Below are 15,117 nucleotides of genomic sequence, written 5' to 3'. Positions count from 1 at the left end.
TTGATAAGTGTCTCTGGGTGAGATTTGTGGCATTTACTCAACCTCTAATAGGCAGTTTAAGCTTCTACGCAGACCGTAACGCTGTAGCCTGATGTGCACCTCCCCAGAAACGTAACTATGCGTTGTGGCGACACTTGGTAACAGCCTGTTTCCTCTTTAGTTTTTCCGGCTGCTTCTCCATCTCTGTAGTTTTCTAATTGATTGGTTTGGATCAATAAAGATGGAACACATGGAGGAAAGTTTAACTGAGGAGGTTCAGAGATACAAACATTTGTACGTCTCGACTTCGGCAAAACTTGGGCGAAAGTTTCAGTCGCAAATTGTTGATATTGAAGCAGAAAGCAGACTGAAGCAGTCTACTTAGACTGAAGCAGTCAACTTCCTGAGTCAGTCTGACGAGTGCACAAGTATAAATGCCTCACACCGGCGGAGGCTACGTACGCAGGTTGCACCGTCTATGTCCTGAGCCTTCAGGGTTGGAGCTTTTGTCATATTTTGGATCTTCCTCATAATTTCTATCAAGCAGACGCAAGAAACGGCGTAAAAATAATGGATCAGAGGATTTTATGAATCGAAACCGGCTCTTTCAAATGAAGGTGAATTGGGAAGCTGTATTTGAATCTAAAAGCTGCAGGCGGCAGCTTAAATGATGAGCAAAGTACAGAAAAGACAAATCTTGTGTTGTAAAATATTGCGGAAATCGCGCCGAACACCAGAGGAAAAACTTGAACTTGAACCTGAAAGCAACAACGTCCTCTGACTACAGGTGCGTATCAGGTCGTTAACAGACTCCAGTCATGTGAGTGTCAGGTGAGCACCACCCACAGACGTCCCAGATAAAAACCTGGACTCTCCACCAGTCTTCAGAAATGAAGGCTCAGGAGAAACGTCTCCAATAAAACTCTAAAACACCAGTGCAGCTGTCTTTGTTTTAGCCGAGCCTCTTCACAGACGCTGAGACAACCTCCCTAACAAGTCAATCACCTGCACACATTCCTACATAATTCACTGTCTCACATTCCTGCACAAAATCCCACGTCATCCTTCTCTTGTTGCACCGTTTCTTCTCCCAAATGTTCTACTTCTCATGGATTATTATCCGGCGACCCGTCTGGACGTACTCACCGACAGACCGCTCGGTTTTGGCGGAGAGGTCGTGGGCGCACACGGCGGTGGTTGCCCCACAGCTGGTGGAGGGCGACGACTCGCAGAGCTTCAGCGTGTACCTCACGTTATTATCTTGGTCTATAGCCTCCCATTTGTAGCTGCAAGACAAAGAGAGAAGAGGTTTAGGAAACGAACACGGACTCAATGAGTTCATTTTTAAGTCTTGTTAAATGTGAAGGATGTCATATTTACACAGATATAATATAGAAAATATGAGAAGCAGTAACGCTTACAGGGTCAAATGAAATATTCCTGGAACAGTGAAATAAATAAAGTGAGCATCTCTGAACTGTTTAATGTGATTTTTCAGCCAAAACTATGAAATATGATGGTTTATTACAAATCAAACAGACAATTTATGTGAAATTCTCAAACATTTCATAGTTTCTGCTTTAAAAAAAGTGATGCTTTTCATTTATATTGACAAAACAGGAAGGATGAAAGCTGTCTGTGCATGTTCTGAACTTTTACAAGTAAAAAATAAACAATTAATCATCCAGAAAGCGAATCATTTAACTGAAAGCAGCATTTATTCTCTATATAATACACAACAACGTCACAACTTGGTTCAAAACAAGCCTGACAACTGTGGCGTTTCTGTTTGTTGCGTGTAATTATGATTTAGATTTGACTTTGCTCTAAGGTTGGGGGAAGCTGATGGAAAGCAGTGGAGTGGAAGGAGTTAAGTTTTCTGTGCCAAGCGTAACAGCGAGGACTTAAACAAACAAACACACACAAAAAAATAAGCGAGCGTCTGCGTTGTTTTGCATGAAACTCTTCCAAGTCGACTGCACGTCTACGGTTGCAGGAGGCAACGTTCACTGTAAATAATTCCTGGAGTTCTTGAGACCTGGGCTTTTGTCACGCTCTCTCACATGTTTCTGCACTGAAGTAATCACCCAAAGCTCTTTGAAACAACACCAGACACAGCTACTGTAAAGATAGAAGCAAACCGTGACGGCTTACTACACGCTCACCTGCCAGTTCATTAGGTACACCAGTGAAAACGAATGCATACTAACGTAACAGACTGATCTAATGTTCGGCTGATGTTGTCTGATTGAGCCGAGTTGATCATTTTGGAGGATGTGGTGTTGTTAAACTGGATTAAAAGTGTTTCTGTTATTTAGCCGAGACAGACACAGACTTTAAAAGGAAGGTCAGAATAATAGAAACATGTGTCGGCACAACGCGGCACGTCACGACAAACCACAGCCTCCAACATGAAACCATAGCGTGTTCTCACTTAGCTCATCGTTCTGAAACCAGGAGTCTTTTCCCCTCAGGTGGGTTCATCTGGTCTGGTGTTGGGTCAACTATCACGCTCACGTACTGGAACAACCCCCCCCACCCCCCCGAACACCACCACCACCACCTCCGATAGTGGTTTTGTTTGCAGTGTGAACACGTTGCCAACAGGCCAATACGTTTACCTGATGCATGTTTGGTAAGAGTGCAGACGTGACAGAGGTGGCCGAGATGCTTGATCAAACTGAGCATGTTGTTCACAGGCAGACCTCTGGCACAATGAGCCACAGAGCAGCTGTAAATGCCAGTGACCAGTGGCCACACTTAATGCTGATGGTCCATGTTCAATTGGATTATTTCCAGATTTCCTCAAACCCAATTTCCTACAAAATTACGACCACAAAACTGTCCGCGAGCGCTTCGGCGTCGAGGGCAGGGCAGAAGTTGGGCCGGATCGCCCCGTGAATCAATTAGTCGCTGAATCGGAAACAAAATGTCGATGGTTCTTTTCTTCGAGGCGGCCGCTCGGTTGGAGCTAAAGTCTTGTTAGAGAAGCGCCACACCTGAACAGGTCTTTCTTTCTCTTGCTGGCTGAATGACTTGTTGAGTTTGTCTCACACACATTCAGTCACTCACAGACAGACGAACATAGTGACCGTGAGGACTAAATCGTAGGTGTCAAACGTAAGGCCCACGGTCCAAAAGCGGCCCACCAGAGGGTCTAATCTGGTCAGCAGCATAGAAGACGGCTATCCCTAAATTGTTCACCATTTAATAAGAGAAGTGGACAGAACACAACACTGAGACCCAGGACTAAACAACAGACAGCAAAGTGTCCAAATTAGACTTATTTGTCTTAAGAAGTTTCTTTCAAACTGATCAAATTGGGCTCCATGTGGCCCCCCTGAACTAAAATGAGCTCGACACCTCTGGCCTAAGTGAAGCATTTAACCTTATTAATTCAGTAGCTGCCCCGACACAAGACAGCATCGTGCGGAATTAGCACATATTTTCCTTAAAAGATGTACTTGTGCTTCTTTTACAGTAAAGCGAGGGGAACATTTAAAGGTATTTATAGGTTATTAAACTATTATTGAAGTCAAACATTGGAGCCGCACGTGGCCCCTGAACTAAAATAAGTTAAGAGTCGTGTTATAAATGTACATAATTCATACACTGTCAAGTCAGTGTGTGTCCACCTTGTGGGACAGGTCAGAAAACTAGTGAGGGACATGTGGGTCGACTGGGCTGTTGCATCCTGTGTCTTTATATGTAAAGTAAAATAAAATAAAAGCTTAAACACTGACGGGTGAGTAATAAGTCCCGCTTAAAAACCAGCCATAAAATACTTTAATTCACTGTTTTATAGCTGTTAATGCGACTTTACGGAACAAGCCAAAACACGGAAGTGCTGCGTGCAGCCGCCGGTTACCTGTTTGTATTTCTGCCTTATTGCTGAGTCAATATTTAAACAGCAGCTCCGATGATTAAAAACGAAATAAAAACAAAAAGGAGGAGAAAAAAAGGGAAGAGCACTTGCGTTTTCTTAAATATAAACTACATTTAACTTTCCACTAAACGCCTGCACCGTCACCTGTTTCTGTTTTTCATAAACGCATCACATTTGACTGCTGCTAGCCGTTAGCATTAGTTATGACGTTAGCAGTTAGCTAGCCTTTAGCTGTATTAAAAAAACAAACTCTTATTATGTCAGTGTCAAGGTCACAGTTGGGTATTTCGCAGCTCATTTGCATGTCTTTATGTATAATTTCTCATTTCTAAAACGCGCCAACGAGGACGTTTATCGAAGAGGGAAACTACTTTTGCGGTTAAATGTTAGCTAAGTACTAACTGGGCTAGCTAACGCCGGTGGTAGCATCAAACGTTTTTTAACGTGTTTCAGCTCTAATCTAAAAGTTGATGCTGTGAGTGAAACAAAGAGCTGACTGACGGTTTATCGGCTGATTTACTTAAAAAGGAGGCAGATGCCAAAGGTCGTTTGACGCCAGAGAGTCTGACTGGAAGCAGAGAAACGTGACATGTGCGTGAATTAACTGACATGTGTGTGACATTAAACACGTTTAAATGATGATTTGTGCACATAAAGAGGGTGAGAGGTGTATCTGAAGGAGGGCTGACGTGTTCACAGCTGCAGTGTTTTGTGTCCGGAGGTGTGTTTTGTTACCTGCAGAGGTCCTGGTACCACGGGCTGCTGCTGGTGCTGCTGGTCTCCTCCGCCCCGGACCGGACCCACAAACATCCCAGACACACCGCTAGCCACAGGGCCAGCTTCAGGGCCCCGCCGCACGGGACAGGCTGACACCTAAACGACATGTTCGCTGTGCTGGATAGCGTCCGAGGAGCCGGACTGAGACGACACGGCACTGCGGAGTGCATCTGCTCCGGAGCAAATCAATAGGAAGTGACTGCTGCACCACATGACAGGACATCACATGACTCTCATGAGTGGGACGCGTGAGGCGTTCACGGTCTGCGGAGGAAAACAGGGAAATCTAAAAACCCGTTAAAAAAGCTAAGTTTTATAAAAGGTCATTTGTCAAATCCTGACTGTTTTTATACAGAATTATATATTTTATAACTTTTATATGTAACTTATTGATGCAGAATGTAAACATTATTTGTGCATTAACATATTTACTTGCCGCTGTAACACATTAACTTTCCCAATGACGTCCTATCTCCTCTTATCTAATCTTATATTTTATATAGTATTTATATACACACAGAGCCACTTATATAATGTACATTTCAGCCTGTCAGCGGTTTGCTAAACAAGCCCGACCACCTGTTTAGTGGACAGATGAGACCAACGTGGAACAGTCCAGACTATGAAACATGAGGGAGGTAATGTCCCAGTTTGGGCCTGTCCTGCTGCGTCAGGTTCCAGGACGGCTTTGTACACACGTGTATTCTCATAGAAAATGTCAGGACATGTGTCTGTGAGCCGAATCTGAAGAGGAACTGGGTCGTGCAGCAAAGACAGCGAGCACCAAGAACACAAGTGGTTCTACAAAAGAACGGTTAAAGAAGAACAAGATGAGCAGAACCAAGGAACGGGCTGAAATTGAGTTGGTGTTATTGCTGCAGTTACTGAAAACAAGGGTTCAAACAGTGAATGCAGAAAACTCTAAAGGGTGCAGATGCTTTTAAGCGGCGCTGATACCTCTGTGTATTTGTATTTGTAACACACAACATGTCTCATGTCCACTCCTCTATTTTATCGTATATTTACACTCTTTACTCTTTGCCCTGTATATTTCTATATCATCATATACAGGAAAACACTGTAACCTCTAGAAAAGCACATCAAATATTGGAGAATAAATGTCTTGTATGCGTGTGGCACCTGAACGCAGCACCATCAACAACAATAACCCAACGTCACTGAGGATCCTGGCTCCTGACAGACCACACCACGGCTCCATTAAACATCTAAAACGTTATATATTTAGTAGCAGAGAGTCTTTGCTCAGTCTTGGGAGAGTGGAGAGTGGAAGTTACAACTGAGGGCAAAGTTGAACCCACATTAAATTAGATTTAAGGCCTTAAGCTGCTCAGGTGTTACTCTCGCGCCCCCTGGTGGCCAGAGTGAAGTACTTCACCTACTGAGACAGAGCACAGAGGTGAGTTTTGTCTTTATGTGACTCACAGGCTTCTCAGGAGAATTTCTTAGACGTTATTTGTTATTAAATCTTATTTTATGTGAGAGGGGAGCGAGGGGATAGAAGATTGACATGGAATAAACGTCGCACTTCAACTGAAGGATCTAAGAAGCAAAAACTTAGACGTCCAGAATGCACAGGACAAACAAACATCAGCTCATTAAAACAACAGAGGAGGAGATGTTTGAGTGCTGCCCTCTGATGCTCCAGAGCTGGAGGCTCATAATCACTGGAAGTGGTCTCACCTGTGGAGAAGCCAGGTGGCTCCTGCTTTATCAGGTTTCCTCCAGAACCGACGCTTCACGGTTTCTCTTCTCAAATCAAACATGACGCTGTGCCTCGTCATGTGGCTTCTGGTCTTCGCCTGCACATCAACAGGTACAAAATAAATCCTAAAAGAAACTAAAGACGCTCTGATGAATAATGGTGACTTACTCTTTCTTTTTATTCTAGTTGGAGGCGTTCCAGTCTGTCCTCTCACAGGTAGGTGCTTACCCTTTGTTTTACATTTTCTACACCCTAAAGAATAAATAATAAGGACTGTATTTAACTGTTCTTCAGGTAATGTTACGACTGTGGGCGATGCTTCCCCCTCAGCTGCTGCAGAAACTTTACAAGGTGGATTGTTCAGGATATTTAATAAATTCTGAATCACTTTCACAAATCTAAAACTGACATTTCTCTTGTTTTAGTGGCCAACGTTTCCTCAAACGACGCCAACAACCACACGGCTCAGGCCTCAGGTCGGTGCTCGTTTGGTTTAAAAGTCTCCTCTGAGGTTCAATGTTTGGTTTTAAATGAAAGGTTTTGATTTCTGTTTGTCCGGTGCAGTGGCTTCAGCGTTTGAGCCCAAAGTGAATCAAAGTGCAGAAACGCTGGAAGGTGAAACTTTTCACTCTTTTGACACTTTCAAACGGAAGAAGGTTTTTCATGAATGGAGTGAACCTGAACTTGTGTTTGGCTTTAGAGCTTCAAGAGGACATGGCGGTGCAAGAGGGAGACATTTTGACTACGGTGAGATGAAGAGTCGTCGCTTCAAAGTCAAATAAAATGATTTAAAAGGCTCGAAGGGGTTTTAGTTTGAGCTGTGTTTTAACCTCCAGGAGGACAGGAACGCTGTGAACATGTTGTGGTCGGGGGCCGTCGTCCCTTTCGTCATCGGTCCTGAGCTGGGTGGGTTGTTGCAGCGTAAAGCAGGACACACGTTTGACCGTGTGATGTTTAATATATATAATTATTTTTGTTTTTAACAGCGTATCGAGAGGCAGATATCTACGCTGCCTTCAGGATGATTTCAGATTACACGTGCATTCGCTTCCACAGACGCACCCACGAGATGAACTACCTGGAGTTTAAGGAAGGCAGAGGGTGAGAGGGATTAGCCCAAATCAGGAAGAAAGAACCCAGATTAGCAAATGACCGTTAACGAGGTTTAAAAGTGGATTAAAATCAACTCCTTTTTAGATGTGAGGTGGCTGGAAAATTAAGAAAATTCAAGTAAAATCAGGAAGATTGACAAATATTTTTAGAGCGTGATCAGAAACACTGAGTTTAGTTTTGAACTGAAATAAATGAGATGACTGGAATCAGACAGAGGGACAAGAGAAGTCTGGACCGGCCGTTAAAGAGTCTTAAACATCAGGGACGGCTTCCTCCACTCCCAAAGAACCACCTCCACCCTCTGACTGTAGGAATCTTCTTTTTCTTATCGTATAGTCTTTAAATCTAACTTGCATTTGTGCACGGTTTTGCCCTGTAGCTGTTGCACCTAAACATCCCTCTGGGATCAATGAAGTCTTAAATTAGTAAGTACGGGATTGTAAGAGGTCAGAAATGTATGGACGAAGAGCTGATTAAAGCAGTTAATGGAGTTATAAAAACTAATCTGGATGTAAAACTTAAAGAAGCAGAGTTATAATAAAAGATTTTATAGATCCTGATCTTTTAAACGGAGTGAAATGATAAAGAGGTCCATCTCCATCCTGGGTGTCCCTCACCCCCTCTGAGACCCTTGGGACCTTAAGTAGCGCCCTCATCCAGAGACTTGTGCACCCACAGTAACCAGGCGTACCAGACGTCCTTTGTCCCGTCAGCTCAGCAGTCAGACTCTGGCTCTGATAGAGGAACACCTCCACCCTCTTTCTCCAGGGCTGAAGCACTGAGAACATTGATGCGTTTCAGTATTTTGGCTTTGAGACGTATTAAAAGACATATGGGGGGTTTAGATTTAAAAATGTGTCTTGTATGGTCTTACATGGACCTTCGTTCTGTTGCCAGGAGGTCTACTTATAGCCTAAAGATTAAAAAGTTAAAGATTTAAACAAAGCAAAGGCTGAAGCATGACAAGGATTATCTTCATCTAGGGAAAAACAACTTATTTTTTCTTGTTTCTAACTTCTAGTTTTGCCCAGATTTCCCCTCTGGGATGAATCAAGTCTTGTTAAATTGGTGAATAAAGGAGTGTTGGAGGGAAAGTACTAGAATATCAAATCAGTTCAGATCCAAAACTTAAGGAGGCACAATGAGCAACAAGTGTGACGTGGGTTACTGGTTCTGATTTGCTCAGAATCGTCTGCATGGTCTCTCTGACGTCTCCGGACCTGGTTGAGATGAATCCAAACTGAACCGTCTCCTCGTTCGTCTGCAGCTGCGCCTCCTTCGTCGGTTGCCGAGGAGGAGCCCAGGCGCTGTACTGCGCTCAGTCCTGCACCGTGGGGAACCTGTGCCACGAGATCATCCACTCCCTGGGCCTGCACCACGAACACACCCGCCAGGACCGGGACCAGTACGTCACGGTCATGTGGCAGAGCATCACGCCAGGTATTCAGGTCTCTGATCACGTTTGTTTCCGTCTCGGGGGGGGGGGGGAAACCCAAGCACGTCGACATGTTTAAGTGTTTTAGCTGCAGCTGCTTTGAGATGTATTTAAAGACAAAGATTTAAATGATCAGATCTTTTGTTCTGCTGCCCGTGGACTCAGCAGGAGATCCACTTCAGCCTGGGGACAAACATCAAAGATTTAAACGAAACAAAGGCTGAAACATGACGAGGATAAAAAAGATCTTCTAGATAACAGACATGTGACCAAACACAAGGTTTAAATCAACATTTGTGACGTTTGGAGCAGAGGTTTTCTCTAAGACGTGACGTGTAGATCACTTTATAAAGATTAAAACAGTCTGCATTTAAAGGTCACCATGTCCCAGAAGCCTTAGAGGGTTCAGGGGACAGACGTCATGTGGATTCTTCTGTTGATCTGAGTTTGAAATCTTAATTCAAAAAACACTGATCAATGAATAAACTATGGGATCATGTGACGGATGATTATAACCATATAAAAACACTGTTAAATGATCGGCATGCTGTTTTTAAGAAGCAAAGAATATCCAGATCAGATCATCTTTCCACACTAACTGACGGTTTAGGAGTCTACAGTGGAAAATGTGCAGTCGGCCCCTAAAAACCTGACGGGTGGAGCGGAGGGCAGTGATTGGTCGTCAGGTCTGGAGGTGGAAATTTAACAGAACTGCTGCATTTTGAACGAATTGCACTGAAAAGCAATTAACTGTAAAACCAATCAATCATTAATAATATTTGGTGTCCTCTGCCTCACATCGTCAGTACTTACCTGGTAAACCCTGTTGTATTCACTTTGACTTGTCATACTGCCCCCTGCTGGATTAATCCATGCTCTGCAGTCAATAACGGGCTTTTGGCAGCCATTTCCAAAATGGCTACTAAGAACATATTTATATATTATAATTAGTTTAACGATGTAGTGAAATCATGTTGAAAAGTCGTTTTATGAATGGCAGTTTACCTCAGTTTTATATTTCTTTGCAAATTTTTACTTGAACTGATGATTAAAAAATTAGTTTATTTAATTGGTGGAATTTTTAGATATTTGGTTTTTCTATGCAGCCTAAGGAAGAAATTCAAAGGAAACAAAACATTTGTTTTTTTTAGTCCATCTGAAGAAGAAGAATGGGAACCAGAAGAAATAGAAATTGTTCATTTTAGTTTTAGTGTTTTTATTTAGTTTAAAGGTCCTATAAGTACTTCTGTTTAAAAGACTTTCATATGTCAGGCTTCACAGGGTTACAAGAACTAAAAGCATTGGCTATAGTGATAGAGAGGAGCCAATGTTTAACAGATTACAGCTGGAACTCTGATGGATCTGGATGCAAAGTGTTTTTTGCCGTCAGGTTCTTGGATCAACATTTAGAGGTTTATGAAGCATCTTGGAAGGAAGAGACGTTTGGCCTCTACAGCTCTCCATGCAACAACTGAACATACTACCAGTTCATTTATCAGCGTGTTGAACATCTAGACACAGCTGCTGCAGGTTTTGTCTTCAGGTTGAAATGAGTGATTTGGGTTTTTCTGATTTTTAAGGGAGCTCAAAGAACTTCAAAATAAAAAATGGAGACACTCAGAACCTGCCATATGATCTCAACTCCATCATGCACTACGGAGAGTAAGTTCCATCGCGAGTGTCCAGGTCATTTTAATATAACTGGTCTAATTTCTAATGATCGTCTCGTCGTTGCTGCTGCAGATATTTCTTCAGCGTGGATGGAAGTCCGACGTTGCTGCCCAAGATCGGCGGAGTGCAGCTGGGTCAGAGGACGCATCTCAGCCAGCTGGACGTGCAGAGACTCAACAGACTCTACCGCTGTGGTAAAAGGAAACTCTGAACTATTTAATCATCTGCTGGTTTAATGTGACTGTTTATTGTTTTAACATTTGAATATATTGATTGTTCTTTCAGATGAGAGGAAGAACTCGTACGGTTGATCTGCGTTTGTCACCGAGATTTAATAAAAATGTGAATCCATCTCTGTATTCATTTTCATCCCCTACAAACAAACACAAAAATGGTTCATAATGTGCAGCATTATCACTAGAAATACGATTAACATCATCTTCTGGCTCACATTTACACAGTAGAATGGATTTCCTTCCTGTGAGTCTGATATTTAATCTGATTTCAAAATGAATATTTATTTTATTGGAGCAAGTTATAATTACTTTATACATTATGTTAAAGTCGTGTACCAAATGTGATATAGAAGGTATATATGACATTTTTTGCCAATTTGTACCTTTGTATCAACTATTTAACTGATTAAATGCCGTATTAAAATATGCCTTCATTTATTTCATGTTAGTGGAATTTTTAGATATTTTTCTTTGTGCATGCAGCCTAACGTTGCAGAGGTTCACTTTGTAATTGCACTTTTGTAGTCCTCAGTTTTCACTAACATAAATTTGACTATCGCAACCTACATAATATACTGTATATTTACCAGTGCAGAGATGCAAACATTTGTTTTTCTGTGCATCTTTGATCAAAAAGGATCAAAATCCAGTGAACTGTAGATAATACTGTGATTCTGAACTGCAACATTTCCATCATTTTTTTGTTCAAAACAAACAATGACCTCTGATAACTGCACAACTGTCCAGTAGAATACTGGTTACTTGTTTCCACTCACAGCTACTGCAGGACATCTTTGAGTTCCAGTGCAGTGCCGTGCTGATATTAACTTTCCTGCTTGTTATCTGGTATGGTTACCAAGAACGTTGTCCACGCTCTGGGGAGTGGCTTCACCAACATTAAGAGAAAACATACACGTTTTGAACTTCTCAGACGTTTCTTGCTCTGGTGATTTGCCATGGGTGTTCACATAACTGGCAGTTTTGTCAATGCATTTTTATCAACAGCTGCTTTTTACACCGATCTAAGCGGTTGAGCGATCGTCAGTGATAAATCGTGTTCTGCAATGAACGAGCACACACGTATTATCAAGTCACAAAAACGATCAGTCATTGACGCCGGTACGTCAGCTGTGGATGTTGCTCCCGGCAGACGACTTGTGTGTTAGAGAGCGCGAACAGCTGTTCTGTGACCGGCTCTCCTTCGTGACGCCGTAGAACTTTTGTTTTTTTTTTGGTTTTTTTTGCCGCCAGTACCGTAAATTAGCTTCTTCGAGCACAACACACAAAAACGAGCACCTGGCTCTCTTAATTTCTGCCACCTTTGCCGTCTCTGCCCCTTTCTTCTATCATCGCCCAGCACCATTTATTTTTAAGTCATTTATCAGTTAGGACGTCTTCCCCTGGCTTCCTGAATTTATTCTCCATCTTTCGACTTCGGTGAAACTGTGTTGTGTCCGCTGCGTTCAAGGCGACTCGGAAGTAACCGATAAGTCATGGCGTTCAAGCTACAGGTTAACTCGGAGGCGAAAAATAAGTTTGGGATATTGTCACTATTTGCTGAACACTAAAAACATATGCAGCAGCAATTTATGCTTGTTTTGGACGTAGACGGATATGTGTGTCATTTCCGATCTGTTATTTCCGAGTTTGACGCTGTTCAATTAATTTTTCACAAGTCAGAGCTCGTTTTATCCCCAAGTCATGAACGCAGCATCAACTGCTGCTGGATCTCAATTATGATTTTCCAGGACCCGCCCCCACCCTACTTATGATTGGCTAGTAATATTAGTTTGGTTGGGAGCGAAAGCTGGTTTCCTCTTATTACATTGGTCAGTGAACTCAACTGACTCGAACCTGACAATAACCCAAATCAACAAGTGCCTACAGGGCGGCCATCTTGGAACAGGGCCACTCGCTGCTACAGTGCATTACATCTATGGAGGAATGGTGTTTCTACACAATAAAAGTGATCATAAATCGCTCCGTTGAAGTCTGGCATCTTTTCTTTACAATCTTCTATCAGAAGCTAGTCTGCTGATAACATTAAGTAGAATTTGTATTTGGGTAGTAAAACCGTATTTTTTTTATCATAGCTACATGTGTGACGTTTTTAACAAATCAATACGTTTGGAAATCGGTCCAAAATTCAGCGAATAATTCTACTTTGAGATTGAGGAGTACCTCTTTCCTTCGTAGGTTCATGCACCGCTGCCTCTGCCAGCCCTGTACCAAGATGGCGGCGCTTTAGGCACGTCCCTCCACAGTCCATGCGGCGTCTATGTATATATGTCTATGTCGGTGACCTTCAAATTATTTCTGTCCGTCCTGGAAATGCCCTCTTCTTGACGCAAGGAGTAACGTCTCTCTGTTGACCTCAACGCGCCGTCATTCTGAAAGTTTAAGCGAAGGACAAAGGAACACTGGTGATGATTCTGTGTGAACAAGATGGAAAGCATTAAATGTACGATGAGCTGAGAATAAAAGAACAGCAACACAAAACCGTTTATTTAGGGTCTTTAGATATTTAGTTGTGAATGAGTGTTCAGATCTGGTGTCAACAGACTGTTGGAGAAATACTAAGGTTAAACTGTCAAATGCTGGAAAAATACTAAGGTTAAACTGTCTCACAAAAATGTACTTGCTGTAGTGCATGTGTCAACTCCTTGCTGCAAGTAAAACTTTTAAACGAGACTCCAGTGACTCTGTTATTCTTGATGAAAGAATTTCCGTAACACAGACAGAGCAATGTTGTGTGTTTGCCCCATAGACTGTATATAAATGTGGACAATGCGTCCCCACTTCCTTGGATTTTCGCTATTTTCCTGGGGATACGGGCGGCGCCATCTTGCGACTTTGGAACCAGAGTCTGATCAGTACGGCCCGAGACAGAGCCACGATATCGATGCCCCGCTCACACTTCCTCTAGACTCACTCGTGTTTTCATTTAATTAACACAACGCTCTGCTCCACCTTCCCCTGTTACAAAGAAATGTTGGATTATACACTGGACTTTTTAAAAAAAAAAAAATTTCACAACTCTCACGGCCCTACGGGACTGCTTTACGGAGCGGTTGGCATGGCAACTGGCAGTCGCCATGATGTCACATCCCGTGTCTATGGCGTCAAATAACTAACTAAAAGGAAACTTATCCAAAAGACTAAATGTGTTGCACTCATCATGAAACACATTAACTAAAGAGCAGGAAGGAATCAGCGCTTTATATGAAAGCAAAATGGGAAGCAGAACTAAAAATCCAAATACGAGAGGACGAGTGGTACCACATATGTGAGACACAATGTACATCAACAAATTCATTAATATGGAGGGAGTTCTGCTGGAAAAACCTAACTCGCTACTTTATAACACCAAAGATCAAATCTAGGCAGCTCGCTATACAACAAGACTGCTGGAGATTATGTGGGAGCATTGAAGCAGACCATGCACACATCTTCTGGGATTGTATAGAAGTGAGGACATACTGGCAAAATGTTAACTCTGTTGTAAAAAATGTTTTGGGATATGAAATCCCAAATACTTGTCCAGTGATGTATCTTGGGAATATTGAGAAGGTTGTAATGAAAGAAGATCTGTACTTGACTAAAGTATTACTTGCGGCAAGCAAGAAAGCGGTCACAAGAAACTGGCTTAATGTGAACACTCCAAACCAGGAGCAGTGGTTGGAAATTGTCCAGGAAATCCTTGTTATGGAAAAATTGACATACCTGTTGAGACTCAAAGAGAACGTATTTGAAAGAAACTGGGAAAAATGGAACATTTACATGAGACGTGACACCAACTGAACGAACGCCAAATGGAACAGTGGACTGAACAGTAGTATCTCCAGACAGTATGTTAGTGTTATTATTGTTACTTTAATTTGTACCTTGTTTGCTGTATTGTTGTTTTTTTGCCTCTATACATGTGAAAATACAATAAAAATTAAAGTGATTAAAAAGAGAAACACATTAACTAAGCTATGGAAAATTAGAAGTGTGTACAACTATTATATTGGTGATATACAAAGAGTTAGCTACAGACACGTGCCAAGGACACGAGCCTAACCCAGTTTGTGAGAGATTGCGCAATCCAAGGTAAGGTTTAGCTCGCTGCTGCCTCAACTCCCGTCTCTCCCTGTATTCACACAGGAAATACGTAACTTCAGCGATTTTGACTATAAAAATGATCGAAATTACTGGAATTACACTGAAATTACATTTATATCACAGACCAATGGACAAATAGTATGATTTATTTTATAGTCATTACTGACAGCACGTCCCTGTCCTTACATGGGGA

General features: G+C 42.2%; 2 protein-coding genes across 4 annotated transcripts in view; one reads left to right on the top strand and one right to left on the bottom strand.

Annotated features, from left to right (window-relative positions):
- Positions 1-4,832, bottom strand: part of igf2r (insulin-like growth factor 2 receptor) — a 48,546-nt gene extending 43,714 nt beyond the window's left edge. Inside the window, exons 1-2 of the mRNA XM_084560598.1 lie at positions 4,601-4,832; positions 1,126-1,265 (exon numbers count right to left, since the gene is read on the bottom strand). Coding sequence (XP_084416724.1) covers positions 1,126-1,265; positions 4,601-4,812 — 352 coding nt within the window. The 5' untranslated portion in view covers positions 4,813-4,832. The remainder of the gene's footprint in view (positions 1-1,125; positions 1,266-4,600) is intronic.
- Positions 4,833-6,367: 1,535 nt separating this feature from the next.
- Positions 6,368-11,308, top strand: LOC311499279 (hatching enzyme 1.2-like). 3 transcript variants are annotated; one of them, XM_084560207.1, is made up of 12 exons: positions 6,398-6,476; positions 6,552-6,581; positions 6,660-6,716; positions 6,791-6,841; positions 6,930-6,980; positions 7,066-7,112; positions 7,202-7,271; positions 7,352-7,466; positions 8,746-8,918; positions 10,494-10,575; positions 10,657-10,778; positions 10,870-10,935. In XM_084560207.1, the coding sequence occupies exons 1-12, from the start codon at positions 6,425-6,427 to the stop codon at positions 10,893-10,895; spliced, it is 876 nt and encodes a 291-aa protein (XP_084416333.1). In that variant the 5' UTR covers positions 6,398-6,424; the 3' UTR covers positions 10,896-10,935. The 3 variants fall into 3 exon arrangements, with proteins under 3 accessions (XP_084416332.1, XP_084416334.1, XP_084416333.1); XM_084560206.1 differs by lacking the exon at positions 10,494-10,575 and having other exon boundaries at positions 6,368-6,476; positions 10,870-11,308; XM_084560208.1 differs by lacking the exons at positions 6,660-6,716; positions 10,494-10,575 and having other exon boundaries at positions 6,370-6,476; positions 10,870-11,300.
- The last annotated feature ends 3,809 nt before the right edge of the window (positions 11,309-15,117 follow it).

This window comes from Chelon labrosus (assembly GCF_963514085.1).
Source record: "Chelon labrosus genome assembly, chromosome: 14".
Taxonomy (NCBI): Eukaryota; Metazoa; Chordata; class Actinopteri; order Mugiliformes; family Mugilidae; genus Chelon; species Chelon labrosus.
This window is presented reverse-complemented; position numbering and strand designations above follow the sequence as displayed.

Coding starts and splice junctions, on each gene's coding strand:
- LOC311499279 (XM_084560206.1), top strand. CDS start 6,425: ATGACGCTGTGCCTCGTCATGTGGCTTCTGGTCTTCGCCTGCACATCA. Junction 6,717..6,790: donor TGCTGCAGAAACTTTACAAG/GTGGATTGTTCA, acceptor CTCTTGTTTTAG/TGGCCAACGTTTCCTCAAAC. Junction 8,919..10,656: donor GTGGCAGAGCATCACGCCAG/GTATTCAGGTCT, acceptor TTGCTGCTGCAG/ATATTTCTTCAGCGTGGATG.